At 39.1% G+C, this 16,914-nt stretch overlaps 1 protein-coding gene across 1 annotated transcript; it reads right to left on the bottom strand.

Moving 5' to 3' along the window:
• Positions 1-632: 632 nt before the first annotated feature.
• CHAF1B (chromatin assembly factor 1 subunit B) lies at positions 633-16,598 on the bottom strand. Its single transcript, XM_040577295.1, has 13 exons — positions 16,318-16,598; positions 14,840-14,972; positions 14,003-14,120; positions 12,395-12,498; positions 10,042-10,138; positions 8,640-8,724; positions 7,527-7,620; positions 6,834-6,903; positions 6,659-6,750; positions 4,829-4,991; positions 3,265-3,669; positions 2,155-2,246; positions 633-1,660 (listed from the first exon to the last, which is right to left on the bottom strand). Exons 1-13 carry the CDS (start codon positions 16,441-16,443, stop codon positions 1,539-1,541), a joined length of 1,701 nt encoding a protein of 566 aa, XP_040433229.1. The 5' UTR covers positions 16,444-16,598; the 3' UTR covers positions 633-1,538.
• Positions 16,599-16,914: the final 316 nt, after the last annotated feature.

Genomic DNA, 16,914 nt, shown 5'->3' with positions numbered 1-16,914 from the left:
GTTTAAACCAAAGATACAGTTAGTTTCCTACAACTTTTTACTAATTAATTTCCACTGAAATATGATTTACACATATGATTACACACAATTTGTTTCAAGCTCTCTTTCTGGAACAGGTGTTTGTTAGTATTTCCTCCTTGTGACATTTTTGTGAATCACTTCTGAAACATTTCTATTTCTGCTTCTCTCATGTATTTGTCCAATTTCTTAGAAACTGTCAGAAAATAAGCACTAATTACACAGCTTAAAATCAACCAAATCCAGGGAAGAATGAAAGTCAAAGAGCTTTAGTATCAATTGCAGCTTTCCCTTCCCATGTATTTCAGAACTTCACATGATATGTGTGGGCTAAATCACAAGAGAAAATTCTATTCAAAAATTTCTACATGTTATCATAAACTAGAACAATGGTTGGAACACATTTTAAGTATTATCTTCTTAAAAATAAGTACCTGATATTAAACAAAAGTAATGAAGTAGATAAGCTCAGAATACTGTGGCTGAGCATTCATTCTACTTCTGGAGTCTTAGTCTGCACACCAGAGAAAAGTGAGCGTAGTGGTTTTCGAAGATTTGGGTCTCATTTTCAATTTGCAGGTCTCTGTTTAATAATAAAGCAAGTATTAAATAAATGAACTTTAAAAAGTTTATTATACACTGGATTTATATTATATTTTATTGGACAAATGAGTTAGATTTGGAAAAAAAGAAAAGGGGAAACCTTTTCATGTAATTTTAATGTATACACTCAAATCCTGCTGCCTCAGGAAAATCTCATGTCTGCCTTTTCGTAAACACACGCGCTGAATAACTGCGAACTTTCTTCCACTGTTTAATGCTTTTAACAGGTCTTCAGAGGGTTTCTTCCTTTTGCTTTCTTGTTTCTTGCAGTTCTAGGTTCTGATTTGTTTCAGTCATATTGCATGCTGCTGCATTCAGAGCATTTGAACATCTGCTTCCATTCCACATGTACTGTAGAGTGTTAATTATTTTGCACATTGCTACAATGTATAAGCCAAGCTGCCTGAATGAAAGTTTCAGGGTTTTTTTATGTCTTTTTTTTTTTTTTCTTAAGACACATCCAATCATCATGAACTCATTTAATTCCTTAGAAATTCTACTCATTTGCCAGACAGGTTGCTGGAAGACATAATACTTTATAAATGTCAGCTTAAGGACTTCTTATGGAAACTCTTAGGTTACTGTACAGCTTTTCAATAACCAGATTTTCATGATTTCCTTTAGCTGCTACATTTCTTAAATAATGTTGTCTTCAAGAAGTAGAACTACACTTAGAAGTCACTTCACAACTATTTCCTCTTCTGCAAAGCCCGAAACCTGTGTCATCTACTGCCAGTAGAAATTTTATTCCTGAAACCTGTGTCTTCTACTGCCAGTTTCTTTCTTCACAGCACTATGTCAAATGTGCATATGGTACTTTAATCAGGAATTGAAGATTTAACATTTGCAAAAAGAAATGTGCTCTCAGATATGGCTGCATCACCTTCAAACTGAAGGGTCTACTAAAAGATTAGCTGTTATTTGTTTGTTTTGCAGCTGATTTGATCTTCAGCAGATGTAGAAAGGGGCATTTCCTCTGTTCTAGGACGTTTAGATGCTGGGGGATTTTGAAGACTGTCATCAGATGGTAGTGGCCTCTCTGAAACAGGCAGATATGAAAGTCATTTAAGCTCAGTGAAGTCAGATTAAGGAAGTGAACTGGCTTGCTAAATTCACTAACAATTAAGCACTCATGAAAGAAAGTGGTTTGAGAGAGACCAGCATCTGAAACAATTACATGCTCAAAGTACAAGGGCAGAAAGTCTCCTTAAAACCTACCTGTGTGACCTGGAGGACATCATGTCCAAGCAAGTTTACTCTTTAGTGTTTCAACTGTCAGCTAATGTTCCCATTACTATTAAACTGTAGTGATATACAAGCAGCTACCTGAGACAACTGTAGTGAAAACACCACACTTCATACTGTCATAAGAACCTTTCAAACACACACAGACAATGAAAAAGCTTTAAAATCTACAACTAGTTTTAGGTTTGTGCATGATTTGAGTTTTATAGCTTATAAGAGAAACCCACGATGGAAAAAAAAATGATTGGCAAAAATCTTTTCTGGATACTAATAGCCACAAAAGCTTACCATGTTCCTGTTCTGAGGAAGGAGGTAAAGGAACTGTATCTGTACATGCCAAGGTTGGTGTATCTGGCTTCAGCGATATCAAGTTTATTCTCCTTTAAAAGAGCAGAAATAGTTCAAGTACTTAAAGCTTCCACATCCACTTTATTTGAACATATACTATACATAGAATCCTTTAAATTTAATGTTGTTTAGATGTATGTTACTATGTGTTTTTTTTTTCTTATTATATGCTGAGCAGGGCATTTTTAGAAGTACTTTAATACAGCCATTCATCTTTTTCACTAGAAAGTACTTTTGCATGTTATGTGAAACAGGCCTTCAGAAGACACTGTTTTGGTGAAATATTTTCAAGTTAAGACTGTCTGCAAAGGTAAGAATTTTAGCCTGTTTCTTGACACCTGTTAAGGCTTTTCGTTTGGCTATAACAGCTTACCGTTCCTCTGCTAGTCTTGTCCACGTTAACACTTTAAGACTGTTAAAACTCTAGGGAATTCTTTTGCCCTATAAAGTCCACTAACAATTCTAGTGGAGGAAAAAAAGAAGTCCTTTCTTTACATCACACTCATCAGATTTTGTATTTTCTTCTGCTAAATGTCTTCCGGATAGCACTTAAAAATAAGCATAAGAGTGACAGAAGATTAACTGGACTATAAAAAAAATACCACTGGCAGCCCCACGCATATTCCTACAAGATAACACTCATAACATAATTAGCTAATATGATAAAATATAGCTTCTCTCTCAAAAACCCAGGAAAATTAATTTGTGCTGTCACCCTGCCCTCCGGACAACAGTAACTTTTAACTACTTAAAACCTTTTCACTTGTTAGTTCCCATACAGATGAGACGGACAAGGTGTAACGGTCAGGTTAACTTTGCTACTTCTTCAAGTTTTAGATAGAAAGGCAAGAACTGTACGTTTCGGATTTGAGAGACATTTTGACCGTTTTGCTGCAGTACAGCTGGAACAAGACGTTCCATGTCAAGACAGCTACCACCAAGACACAAGGCTAGGAGTTTATGTCTAAACCTCAAACCTTTAAATGCAGCACAAGCACAGCTTGTCTTGGCCTTTGGATTTATGACTGCAAATGGCAATATAAATCTCACCTTGGAGTCTTGCTCCATGCTTGTAAAGTGTTGAGAGTAATCCTCCTGGGCTGGTTTACTTTAGTACTCTGGCTGGCTGGCTGGCTCATTTTCCTCTCGTCTGAAGATGAGACTGGAACATTTTTTACGCCAACAGGTGTGGAAGGCAAGTCCTTACTGGCACCTGCGAGTGTCTTAGGTTGGAGTGTGGGAGTGCTGGGAGGAGTCCCCTCTGTCAGCCTAGAGCCTGGGGAAATGGCTTTGTGACACTGACTCTTCTTCACTTTCTTCTCTGTTGCACCAGGAGCCTTGACATTTATCTGAGGCTTCTCCTTCAGTGGTATTCCCAGTTCATCTTTCTCAAAGGTAACAAATGAACAGTATCCATCCGTGGAAGAAATTGCAAGAAAGGCTCCATCACTGGACCTATTTGGATTTTTTTTTCCATTAGGAGCAAATGTTAAAACTTTTTTCTTCAACTCCCAATCCCCCCATCTGTAACACACATCTGTTCCTCTTCCCTTCCCCCGAGTACATGCATACATCTAAATAAAACTGCATTCAAGTGAAAGACATGCAATTCAAATGATCTTCAAGTCTGGCCTTCACATCTGATTTAATCTCTCTGGCCTTGTCTGTGATCAGTGGTATTATGCTGCTGCTAGCACCTGCATTCATCTCAGCAGGCACAGATCAATTGCAGGTACAAAACCCCTTCAGGCACAGTTTCTGAAATATTGCTGAAGTCTGCCCATTTAGACCAGCAGAGCAGCTTAAGCTCTTTAGCTATGATCCCCGTGCTAGGTAGAGATCTCTGTGCTCAAAATCACTGCGGTGCTCATATGGGCAGGCCCATGGTACTTATTTCACCAAGTAAATCAATCACTGATAAAAAACATATGATTTCCTATTCTCTTCTGCTCCCCTCCTCCTGACACACAATGATTTTCAGTTTCTGAGCATCAGTTATAACTTCTGATAGAGGCTTCCACGTTGTCCTCAGCTTAGGAATACTGGCTAGAAAGGCGTAACAAGCCCAGTCCAGCAGAGGGATTATCCTGATTGCAAGACTCGGCTTCAATTTTCAGCTCCAGTTCAGACTTCCCGCATCAGGCCAGATAAACTACTTAGTCCCATACATGAAGAACCATCAAGCAGAGCTACACAGCTAAAGCTTACTTTGGCCAGGATACAGATACCTGAACGCAGAGGTGACCTTTGAAACCTCTGAATAACATCGTTAGTACCAGTAACACTGCCTGGACAATGAGTACTTTTCAAAGGCACCCAAGTACATTAGCATTTGTACAAATTTTCTATTTGTCTGTACAATGCTATCTACTTGTCCTTTGGCTGCTTGCACCTTGTTTCCCAACCAAAGAACTGTAATTCTTCAGTTTACAGGGCAAACGAGATGACTTGTTGTTTGCATATCACAATGACAGTGACGAAAGACACGTCATAAATGAAACACAAAAATAAAGCAAGACACAGGAAGTTGTGCAGAGCCTCACTGTATAAGAAGGACAACCTCTCCTCTCCCCCTCCCATCACAACAACTTTTAAGAATCTAACCATTACATACCATGAAATGTCACTGAGGGTGTGATAATGTATGTTAGAAACATAGCCAAAGGGGAAAGACTGCTCAGTGTCATAAAAAAGCACAGAATCTTCTGATGCAACAGCAAACACCAATCGATAGGGCAAATTCAACAGACCAGGAGATGATTTCTGACTAATTTCATCTAGAATGCAAAGAAATGAAAACACTGAGAATTCTCTCTTGTATTCATTGCAGGGTAGTAAACACACTAGTCAGTCATGAACCCAAACAAAGATTTAATTATTCATCAAGATAACGGCTGAGAAGATGGCACTTCTATAAAACAAACCTTAATGTCAAGCACTAACATTTCTATTGCCTACAGGTTGCCCCCCATTGTCTTAAGAGAGAGAAATCAGCAGAAGTTTAGTTCATCCAAGTTGTTAATATTTTGTTTTGTCTGTCATATTTTCCAGTTTAAATTCTTCAACATATTTATATGCACTTTAATACTGAAGTCAAAACAAACAAACCTTAGGAAATACTTTAAATTAAAGTCACCATAAATTTATACCATCACATTATATTCACAGAATCATAGAATGGTTTGGGTTGGAAGGCACCTTAAAGACCATCCGGTTCCAACCCCCTGCCATGGGCAGGGACACCTCCCACCAGACCAGGTTGCCCAAAGCCCCATCCAGCCTGGCCTTGAACACTTCCAGGGATGGGGCATTCTGAATGACTCATTCAAAATAATGTATTTAGCTCCATGCGTGGTATCTTGGCTTCAGCTCCTAACTAATCTTTGGCTTCCAACATTAGTTCTTTGTAAAGACAGGTTATTCAGACTTGACCAGAAGCTGTGTGCTAGCTAGCTATTTTCAGAAATCCCTAGTATACAGACCTCCTGTTCACTTCCACAACTATGGAAGCAATGCACTGAAAAAAACAAGACATAATGTTAATGTAACATAATGTTAATGTAAGGTGCTTACGTTTACAGATTAGATTTGTGGACTACCACAGATTCTCACTTTTCAGGGACTGTACAGCAGAAACTAACCAGTGCATTTCGGAGAGCTACACAGACTGACTGCAGACACTCGTCTCCTTACCTTGCACCACAGAACTAAAATAGATCTAAAGATTATGATGGAAATACAGAACACAAGAAAAGGTACTTTCTAAATCCTCCAAGGAATACTACAAATTGACTCTCTAAACAAAGAGGTTTTATTGCACTCCTTGAGATGAGCAAAGCTCTGCTTTTTCACCAGAGTGGTGAAAATAAGAGTGGTCTTGTTAAAATGTAAACACTCCTGGCCCCACAGGGCTTCTGATAAGGCTATATTTCAATCTCCAGGTAAGTTCTCATGCAACTTCATACCATTCTTCCCCTCCTCAGAACTCCCGTTCTGGCCAGTAACACCAGCATTGCTTCAAGCTTGGCTTCCTTGAATAAACATCAATGGTTGTTGCAAACTACACCAACTCTGTGGCATTACTGTGATGTGGGTAGTTGGGACTAAAAATATTTCACTGGGTTTCTCCTTTAGTGCTAAGCCAAGTTATTTACTTTTATTCACAGAAAATGATTAAAGTTAAAGGAAAATACTAAGCAGTATTTCTGTAGCCTACACGGCCAAGTAAGAAGTTTATTCGCTGTATCAAAAGCTATTCACACGGTACTTGAGGTGAATTCAGGGTCTTAGAACCAGGAAACAGTTTCTAAGATGTGGTACAACACTATCTTAAGGAATGTTAAAAGGCTAGGGAATAAAATCATACGGCCTGCAAATAAACAGCCACACTGGCCTTTTCACATGTTTGCTATAAAAATCATAATCCCCGACGGATTTACAGTACCTTTATTAAGTGCTCGTCTCAACTCAAAGTAGACTGGGCAGCAGCGAACAGCAAGAGTTGCCTTTCCAGGACAGGGCAGATGACCCATAGGCCTTTTATGAAGAATAAGTATTTCAGAAAACAGCACTTGATTTTTTTTTTAATAAAATGATATTTTGATCTTATTAAACTCTACCTTTTAAGATTGTTTCTGGAGAAAACATATGTGGTGTTTGTTACATTTTCTCCTGATTCAACACAGCCAGCTGCAAAAACAGGTAGAAACATTACTCATCAAGTCAAAAAGGTACTGAGTACATACTTTCTGCCTATAAACATTTTACTTCTCAGGAGTTAGACTTGTCAGTTGGGCAAGAGCTGTGCAACCTGAATACAACTTAAAAAGGCATCCCAAATATTTATTTAATGCTGTTTGTGTTTCCCTTATATACTTCCCGCTCAAAGCTTCTTTTTAATGATGCCAGACATCTATAAAAGCAGTGCTTATATGGGCAAACTGATCCCCTCCTTGCAATGTTATTTCTACTATGACTGCAGAATGTTTTTTTAAAAAGGATAAAAATGATGGGAGACCTGACAGTCAAAATAAACCACTCATTATTCTTCATTTCTATTTAAACAGCGCTGTATTGTTGCAATGTACATGTTTCAGTTAAGAAATGCCACAAGTATAACTTTTATCACCAGAGAAGGTTGAGGTTCTGGATTGCTAATGAACGAGTATTGTGGAGTGTCTATTTCCTTCAACGGGAAGATGATTAAGGAGGAATGGCACAATTCAAATAAATAAGCATCCCCTAGCAGTTTGAAAGCAATCCTAACGCACATTCAAAGTAAAGTATAATAAACATTACACGTTCTTACATACCTGGAGTGAGTAATAAGGAGCCATCAGGAGTAAAACTGAGTCTGCGGAAAAATGACTTCATGCTGTCATCATGAAACATCCGATAGCTCCTAGCCTGTAACATTGAAAATATGATTGCAAGAAGTGCCATGAATATGTCAGCTGGAATCCAGGTGCGAAAAGTCATCTAGTTGTACAGTCCAACCTCACAGAGCTTTTAAAATAAAAGATAAATATTTTAAAAACCATGATTCCTTCAAACTCATTTTCCCCCTTTGCAATAAATTCTTCACAGCTAAGAAAAATAACCCTGATCCCTCTTCAGCTAATCAAAACACTCTTAAGAACGGTCACATTAGACCAGTAATCACAAAGTAGTAATAACCTGGAGAACAACATTATGTAACAGTCGGTGTGAAAACCTGTTCGTTAGGCATTTAGTTTTAACTCTAGGAGTAGAGGTTTAAAGAAAGCTTCTGTAACGGCAAAGAGACTTCTCTCAGGCCTGTTCTTTAGTCTCTATAAAACTGTTACAAATATTTCACAAAAAAAATAAAAAGGAATAAAAGGAATTAAAAAGGTTATAGCTGGCTTAGAAGTGTTATTTTACTTTGAATTATTTTGGGGAAAAAAAAGTTCTTTGGTTTTTCTCTTTAAAAGTAGTGAAAATTTAGGAAATTCTAATCCTATTTTTTTTAAAAATCAGACCCCCTTTTTGTAAAAAAGGCTGTTGAATTTAAAAGATTAATGCTATGTCATATCCATTCATAAATGTACAGCTACACTCTGACAGACATGTTTTAAGTCTATTAAAAATTCGTCACACACACTATTTTTTCCATGCCATTTTTAACATTTACAGCCAAAGACGCTGTGTTACTACTTCACTCAGCTGAACTTTCAAGAGATCAGCAGCAGCAGGCAATGTTCTTTGTTAGTCACTTCTACAATGACAGAGGAAACCTGAAGAGGTCTCTACTCATAAAATGTTAAAGTTAGACACAGACGAAAGTATTTGATATGTGGATTATTTGAATGGAAAATATCTGTCCCTTCAGTTTCGGAGAACAGACTAACTCATACAGAATAGCACCCAGCATATTCTCCAGTACCATCAGCAGCAGAACAACATACCTCTCCTTCAGCTCCCGACCCAGATGGCATCTTGGTAACGTTGAATGCTACACGCCTGGTTTGCGTGTTGTATACTCGCAGGACCCTACACGGTGGAGAGCACAGTTAGCTGTAGCCAGCTTCCCTTCACCTCAAGTTTCACATAGCATTACAACATCTCACTTTTCAGTCAGGACTGCCAAAAATAAATGACAATCACACAATAATTATAACTCTGTTCATGAGACAACACCGGGGAGGACACGTCTTTATGGCTAAGCAAGCAGTTAATCACTGACAACTATTTGACTCAATGAGGTTTGTAAGGTACGAGCATATATATTCATAGAGGAATAAGGGAATTAATGGACAGTGAACAGCCACGCCATTCCTACCTGCGCTGTAGTAGCTAATAAGTTCCTGTGGAATAGGAACTCTCCTCAAAGACAATTAGTTACATTTCTAGGCTTTAATTCAGTTTCCTTTGGAAGACATGAAAACCAGAGTATAACTCCACAGAGAAGGTTTGAGCTCCACTGACTTCATCTCAGTAAACAGCAGGTAGCCAAAGCAAATCCAACTGCTGGTCCCACCATCCCGTCCTTTCTGCCAGCTCAGACACCCACTGAAGCCTTCACTGGGTTACGTTGGTTTGTGTTTCACTGCTGTTCGTTTTAATAGAAGCACACAAATTTCACATAACTGATTATCAGAAAACAGAGGCTCATAATGACCTAGCAGCCATTAACTCATCATTTTTCTGAGCCTATTGCAAATCTTAAATCAAAACTACTTTTCCACTACTACAGTAATTTTCCTTGCAACTGGTGCCAAATAACACACATTTATTAGCCAGCTGCGACCCCTCCTGAGCAGCACACATGCCCTAGACAGCTTAAGCTGAACTGCAAAGTTCTGACAAAGGCCAAGTTTATGAAGTGTGTGTTTGCTTTCCCAATGACATCACTTACAAAACTGCTTGGGATGGAGGGAGCAAGAGGGCTAAAGAAATATATCAGTGAAAAAAAATATTTTTAACTGATTTCTTAACCTGTTTATACCTTTCTCTAAAAAGCATTGACAAGGATGGACTGATTAGCTCACTGACAACCAGAGAATGCAGCAATCTCTTAAGATGTATCTGGTATCTCTAATGACTAATATCATGAAAGCCTATTTCCTGAAGACAATTTTCTAAAAAAGGTTATATAAGCTTACTTGCCATTTAGAAAAGACACTCAGACCTCAGGAATCATTTAACACAAGCAAAAAGTTTACTGAATTATCATGTTGCTTTCACATCAACCTTCTTAGACAACAGTCTGAACATAGATAAAAGTCACATTTATCTCATACACATGCTTTTAATTCATCCTCAAGGAAAAAAGAACATTAAGGCAAAACACTTAGACCATCAGCTCACCTATCACAACTCAGAGTTGCAATGTACTGGCCTAGAGGATCCCAGGTTATTCCTTGGACATAACTCTTGTGTTCGTTAAATATTGAAACCTTCTGCCCTGAAATTACAAACAGTTTCCAAATTCTGAATTCAAATGTGTTTTAAAAACATTTCTTCATTTCAGAAATAAAACAAGGCAAGATGTTTTAAAATACAAACAAATATTTTTTTAAACAAACTTATCTTGATGGCACCTGACATGAATGTTGGAAACAGAAATATTCTAGACATACAACAGACTCTAGACATAAATGCAGCCAATTGGTACACGCTAATTTAAGGCTTGTTCCCTACAAACTAACTCTGACAAGCAGCTTGGTTCAGGCATCAAATGTGCAAGATGAGTATATTTCAAAACCTTTCTGATTTAGAAAAAAAAAATCATAGAAGTCTAGAGTACTCCTCCACAATTAACTGACTTTGGCTGAATACAAAGCCAGAAATTCCAGCACTAAAACACAACTGTCAGCTGGGGCTAGATAGCCAGGCGCTGCTCTCTGGAGCTGTGGAAACTCACCTACTCTGCTGAGCAGGCACTGAACAAACATACTGCATGCATGCTGACTGATGGCTTCCACACGCACAGCTTTCAGAAATACCTCTACGGCAGTGCTAACTCGTGCTCTTCCACAGCTCACTGTATCATGAAGATCTTTCAAAGGCTTGAACTCTCTGACCTAACATGAATGGCACAAATCTAAAGCATTGTGATGAGGTAAATTTACAGAAAATTCTCATGAAATACTATGTTTTAAATACCAGTGACAGACTTTCTTCTAGTATCATAGTGTCGCTTTGTTTCAAAGGAACAGCTCTTTGAAAAGATTACACAAAGAGTTGAGGCCATGCTGCGTAATTCCCGAAGTCCTTCTGGCCCCCTTGTTCTCAGACAGTGACCAACAACACATGCCTAAGAGCCTAAGAAGAAAGCGAGCACGTAATGATATTTCTCCAGGATGCCCTGAGAGCTGCCAACAGTTTGTGCCTGTAGGATTTCTAAAGCCAGTGATCTGGTCTTTGTACTAAACAGCCCTATGGATTTTTATTAATTTTCTTCCTGCCATTTTTTGTTGTTTTTTAAACCATGCAAGCTTTTAGCCTGGATATTATAAGAAGCTCTCCTTGAAGCTCTTTATTTCAGGTACCTCCAACTTCAACCACAAAGCCTACACTTTCCATTAATGGCTTCTTACTTCCAACTTATTAGTTGCGTCTCCAGTTAGAAGACACAAAACTCCTCTGCAGCAATAATTTAATGCCAAAAGAAAGCAGCAAGAGTGGAAGACATTACACATATATTATGTAAGTAACATAAAAGGACATCCAGCTTTTTTTAGTAAAAATTTGAATAGATATGTCCATTTAAAGTTGTTACAAGCAGTCCAAAATGCAGGACATTTCATCACTATCTGCCTGCACATACTTAAGCTCTGAGCACATACACACTTAGTTGAACATTCTTGTATTTATGGTAAAGGAGTGTGTGTGAACACAGTTAGGATGGGAGAGAGATTAAGCATCCAAACCAAGAACATGAAAAAACGTCAGCAGCAGAACATTTATACTTTCATGGGTGCACGCACGGAGAAAGTAAGCTGGATGCTATTTTTTTTTTTTAAACTAGATACTAAGTATAAGAAATGCAAGATTAAAGTTTAACTCTAGTGAAAGTCAAGTATTTCCACATTAGATTAGAATTTAAAGTAATGATTGCACTGCTAATAAGAAAACACCAAACCACTGTCAAGCAACCAAACCTAATTGGTTACTACCAACCATACATACATGGCTGGACACTGCAGAGTGCTAAGTATTCTGGGTTGGTCCAACAGAACTTCTACAGCTGGGCTTGGAGAATATGAGCAATCCCATGGCAGTGGGATGAAAATGAACAAAAGTATTTTGCTGAACAGAGCCTAAAAAAGTGTCACACCTTGCCAAAAGAAACGGCCTACATCCTACATGTTCTTTCTGGATTTGACCGAGGTAGTTAGTTACTTGATACCAGTCAACTTTTATGTGTTTGTTGGGGTGGGGGGAGGTGAACGAGTAATACACAGGACACTTGTATAGGAGCTTGGGGAAAGAAAAAGGGTGCGGTTTGCTTTCTCAGTGAAGATATGAAGAGATGACTTAGTACACTTTGCTGGCCTGAGGGTATCCTTATGTGCTGGGCTATCTGCCTCACAATTCCAGAAGTTTAGCAACTAAGTGGACTGCGCTCTCACAAACAGAAAATATTTTTAACCATTTTGATAAATACCCTAAGACGCTTCCATCAGTACTGGAGCCACAAATAAGAAAAAGCATTTACCTTTATTGACATCCCACATTATTGCTGTGTTATCTACAGAAGCAGATGCCATGTAATTTCCATCAGAAGTCCAACAAATATCGTACACGTCTTCTAGGTGGCCTCTAGAAGCCGGAAGAGAAGATACCAATTATTAAGGTGAACAGATACATGTAAATGTTAACAGTTTTGCACAATTTCAGGTTAAAAAGAAAATCAGAAATCCAAATTAAAAAACCACGGAAGTAAAATGAACAGCATGATTTTCAGCTTCTAAAAAACTTCCATATTCAGGAGGTGGTAGAACGTTCTTAAAAGCACATCCTACTTCTACTCAAAATAAGCCTGCCTTTTCAACGTTCCTTTTTTTCCACAGACAATAAAAACTTTGCATTTGAAATTGCTTTTGAATTTATATCTAAAGAGCTACAAATGAATAGTTCTAGGATACGTACAAACAGAACACTACACCAAAGAAGTCAAGAAGTGATACAATTCAAGACAACTTTACTGCATATTTATGGGTTTTATAAAAGCAGTAAACAAACATGCACGCTCAGCAGAACCACGTGAAACACAGAAAATTAAGGTTGATTTAGACGCAACTGAACAAACTTTGTAAGATATTCAGAACCACCTAGAAGGACTTCACCAAAACCAATTTGTATTGCCTGTAGTTTAAAGATTTGCCATACAGTGTCATAGCTTTAATAATTAATATTTGCAATGCTAAATTTAGGGAAGGGGGTTTGGCTTTGTTTGTTTGCTTTAAGAGCTTGATGCTCCTAAGGATCCTGCCGGTACTTCATGCAATTTCACTAGCATGTTTGAAACTTTGCACATAAACTTCAACAGTTGCAAGGAATCTAACAGTTATGTACAGCACAGTTTTTTTTTTTTTGTAAAATAGTGTAAATTCTTAATAATTTTATCAGTATAGACAGAGACCTAAACTTTTAACATGTACTACACAGAAAATGGAGCAGGTATAAATACTGCTCATTTGAAGTACTGCAGAACCACTTATTTCTTTCGATCTTCTGCCGAGTGAGAACAGAACATATTCCAACTGCCAGCACTGGTTTAATGCCTTAGTCACTGTCAGCTAATACTGACCTAGACTTACCAGGCACAGTGTGTATATTGTATTAATCACTGTATAGTTTGAAACTATTAAAAAGAACCAGTTGTAAAAGACTGGTCTAGCTTCACAGCTACTGTCTGGCAAACTTCAATGAACCATTTCAGCTACTGACATTTTTTTGCTTTAATAATGATCAAAATTTCCACTATAAAGCTAATAAATAAAACTTCACATTTTCTTTAAATATGTATATACACACACACACACACACGTGTTAGTGCCTGCAAATCTCAGGAACCAGTTTCAGAGCACATCAGTTATGTCACGTAAATTAAGTCATGTAAATGCCTTAACTAAGAGGATGCAGGTTGGCACTGTATCAAAAGAAAAAATAAAAGATGATAAAAGGATGAACATTGGAGTAAGCAAATCTTAGAGAATACTGAAGTTCTAAATACACTGAGCAGAAGACTGTACTATATGACAAAAGCCACTGCAGAATCAAAAACCCAGAACAGGAAGCAAGCTAAAAAATATTGAGCTACCTTAAAGTTTTAACAACTGTCCAGTTTTCCTTGTTGAGCTGTGCTTCATCTTCATCCTGAAAAGCTAGTGGTTCCAGTTCTTTGCTATCATTCAGCTTCCACAACAAAATAACAGCATCTGGAGAAGAAATACTATGAAGCCTTCTTTTCCACTCATTGTTTTGTTAATATATTACATTTAGTTTAACATTACAGTTATCTCACGTATGACACATGAAAAACAAGCCTTAATTTGTGATGAGGAAGAAGAGACTGCTTTACCCTCCAGTGTGAGCTACTGATTTTAATCTAAGTATTTTTTACGTAATGCTAATAAAAAGAATAAAGAGACTCCCAGCAGTAAAATGAGAGTTAAGTGCTTGATTTTCAATTTACTTTTGATTAGAGCTGGCTATGGTTCTGCACTTCAGGCTTTTGAAAATCTTCCATTAAGGTAGGTAACACTCAGCTCTGTCTCACAGAGCACCCCCCCACCTAACGCTGTCCCTGCTGCAACTGAAGAACCCACACGGCCCTGGAGGGACAGGGCTAAATTTACAGATTCTGCCACAGCGTCTCAGTATGATGCTAGGCAATACACTCAGTCTCCCCACCTCTGAAACACAGACAGCAATTATTTTATATCTGGAATACATCCTCTCAGACACACACAGTGAGAAGTTATTTAAGAACTGCATGGCAAGTATTTGCCAACTACAATCAGAGGGCACACAGCAGTCCATAGCTAGAAGTGCGAGAGACAGGTATGAACAAACCCCCATGTTCATTTTCTCCCCTCCACTCACCAGATGCACAAACAGCTTCTTTATGTTAGCTTCTTTAGGCATTATCACTCACCATCTCCACCAGACGCTAGGATCTCACCGCTGGGAGAGAAGCGCACAACATTTACTGCTTTGGTATGGCGGGCGAGGTTGGACAAGAATTCCACAATAGCTTTTCCATCCGGTCCTTTTTCCACTTTCCATATCTACTTACAAAAGCATTACAGGTAGTTTTCAGAAGCAAGATGTAAACTGTGTTCATCACTAAAAGAATTCACAATTTACTCCTTGGGCAGTCATTCTGAGCTTATTATCTGAAACTCTTGACAGCTCAAGCTGCAATAACACAACATTTTTCTCTCTACAAACTACAACTGTAATTATATTGCAGTATTATTTTAGTCTGATGAAATGTATTACCAAATATTTCCCATAAATTTAAAAAACAACCACCAAACACATGACATCATTCTCTTACCTTTCATCAGCAACCTCCACCTTCAAGTGAATTTGACACGTCTGTAGATAGCGATTTTAATATTATGGGTTTACAGTAACTCCAACAACCACAAATAGTAACAATCCAAAAAAAACCACCCAAACACCCTTATCTCTACAGGAAAAAAAAAGTGTGGATGCAATCCAAACAATCCAGATTGAAAGGACAGGTCTGATCTTTGCATCTCAGATCCTCTGGTAAACCAGAATATTTCTCCATTAAGAAAATGCAGCAGTAATAATAAGAAAAAAAAAGTGTTCTTATTTCTCTCTTCCTGCTTGCTGCACATGTAGTGAGACCCCATCACAATACTTTATTTATTTTTCAAATACATCAGATGTGTGAAGACTGACAAAACATAAGCAGGCTCAAAAGATATTTAAAACGTAAAATTATCCAAGACTGATAGATGGATACATACTCACGTAGCAGAAAACCTGCATGAACTCTTTGTGTGGGAGTTTGTTACCAAGGAGCACAGGGAGGCTCCTGGTTGGAACCCTTCTTTATGGCAAGACAAGTTTGAGGAAAATTGAATGGTTAGCAGTAGACTTTTTAGCAAGCAAGCCAATTTTTTCCTTCTTTTTTTTTTAAATGGCAAACCACCATGCCTAGATATTGAAGGGACATACAGGGAAACAAACAGCCCAGCAGGATGGGAACCTACTCTGTTTCAGTTTTAGTTCCAAAAAAAAAAGGGGAGGCAAAAAGAAAACTGTGCCTCACTAGCTCATTAACTTTATTTAAAGAGATGACTAAGATGCATTTAAAAAGAACGTCGCTCTCTCAGTGCATTCGTTTTCCCAAAGCTTTCCAATCAGGCCTTACTTTTAAGAGGAAAAAATAGCGATTACTGACTGACTAACAGGAACAATATGTATCAGGAATTTTTATGACAGAAAACAACTGCTTGTTTTTGCAGTGGTGCATCTCACAGACACATCTCTTGGGGCTTACGCTCCTCAGCCACCTGATATTCTCAGAGGCGACTCTCAGGAGGCTGAGGACGAGACTCCCAACGCCTGCCGGCACCGACCCGGGGCGCTACTCACGCGGACGGCCGTGTCGACGCCGGCCGAGGCCAGCCGGTTGATCTTCCCGTCGGCTCCGCGCTGGAAGTCCAAGCTGTACACGGGCTCCTTGTTATGCCACGCTATTTCGCACGTGATCACCTTCATGGCTGCTCGAAGAGAACGCAGCGAGGCGCCGCTCCGCTCACCTCACGGCCCAACCGCCGCTAACGGCCGCCGCGCGCCCCCCGCCCCTACCTGCGGCGCCGCGCGGCCTGGCCCCGCTCCCGCCCGCGAGCGCGTTTCCCGCTCCTGCTCGCCCCGCCCCTGCCGCCGCCGCGGCGCCTGCGCAGTCGGACCCCCTCGGAGGGCAACGCCTGAGGTGGAGCAGCGCCCCCCGGCGGGGCGGCGCCATGACGGCGGGCAGCGATAACAGACCCCGAAACGTTTGGCATTTTACTTTGGCTATGTTTTCAAGAAAAGGACACCTGAATAAAGGGCAGGGGGGGCCTGCCTAAGCCTTCTCCCATCCAGGGTCGCCCCGCTTTCTGACGAGCTTTCTGCTTGAAATAAGGCAGCACTGCCAGCCGTGCTGCAGAGCATTTATTTATAAACAAGAACATCCTCTTGGGGCACAGG

This window comes from Cygnus olor, chromosome 1 (genome assembly GCF_009769625.2).
Source record: "Cygnus olor isolate bCygOlo1 chromosome 1, bCygOlo1.pri.v2, whole genome shotgun sequence".
NCBI classification, from domain to species: domain Eukaryota; kingdom Metazoa; phylum Chordata; class Aves; order Anseriformes; family Anatidae; genus Cygnus; species Cygnus olor.
The sequence above is the reverse complement of the archived record's forward strand: the minus strand, read 5'-3'. Positions and strand labels throughout refer to the sequence as shown.

Bases quoted from the DNA above. Each gene is read 5' to 3' on its own strand.
- CHAF1B (XM_040577295.1), bottom strand. From the start codon at position 16,443: ATGAAGGTGATCACGTGCGAAATAGCGTGGCATAACAAGGAGCCCGTG. The intron at 14,973-16,317 runs GTGAGTAGCGCC...TTTTGTAAGTAG, and splicing joins GCGTCGACACGGCCGTCCGC to ATATGGAAAGTGGAAAAAGG. The intron at 3,670-4,828 runs GTATGTAATGGT...AAATCCAAATAG, and splicing joins ACCCTCAGTGACATTTCATG to GTCCAGTGATGGAGCCTTTC.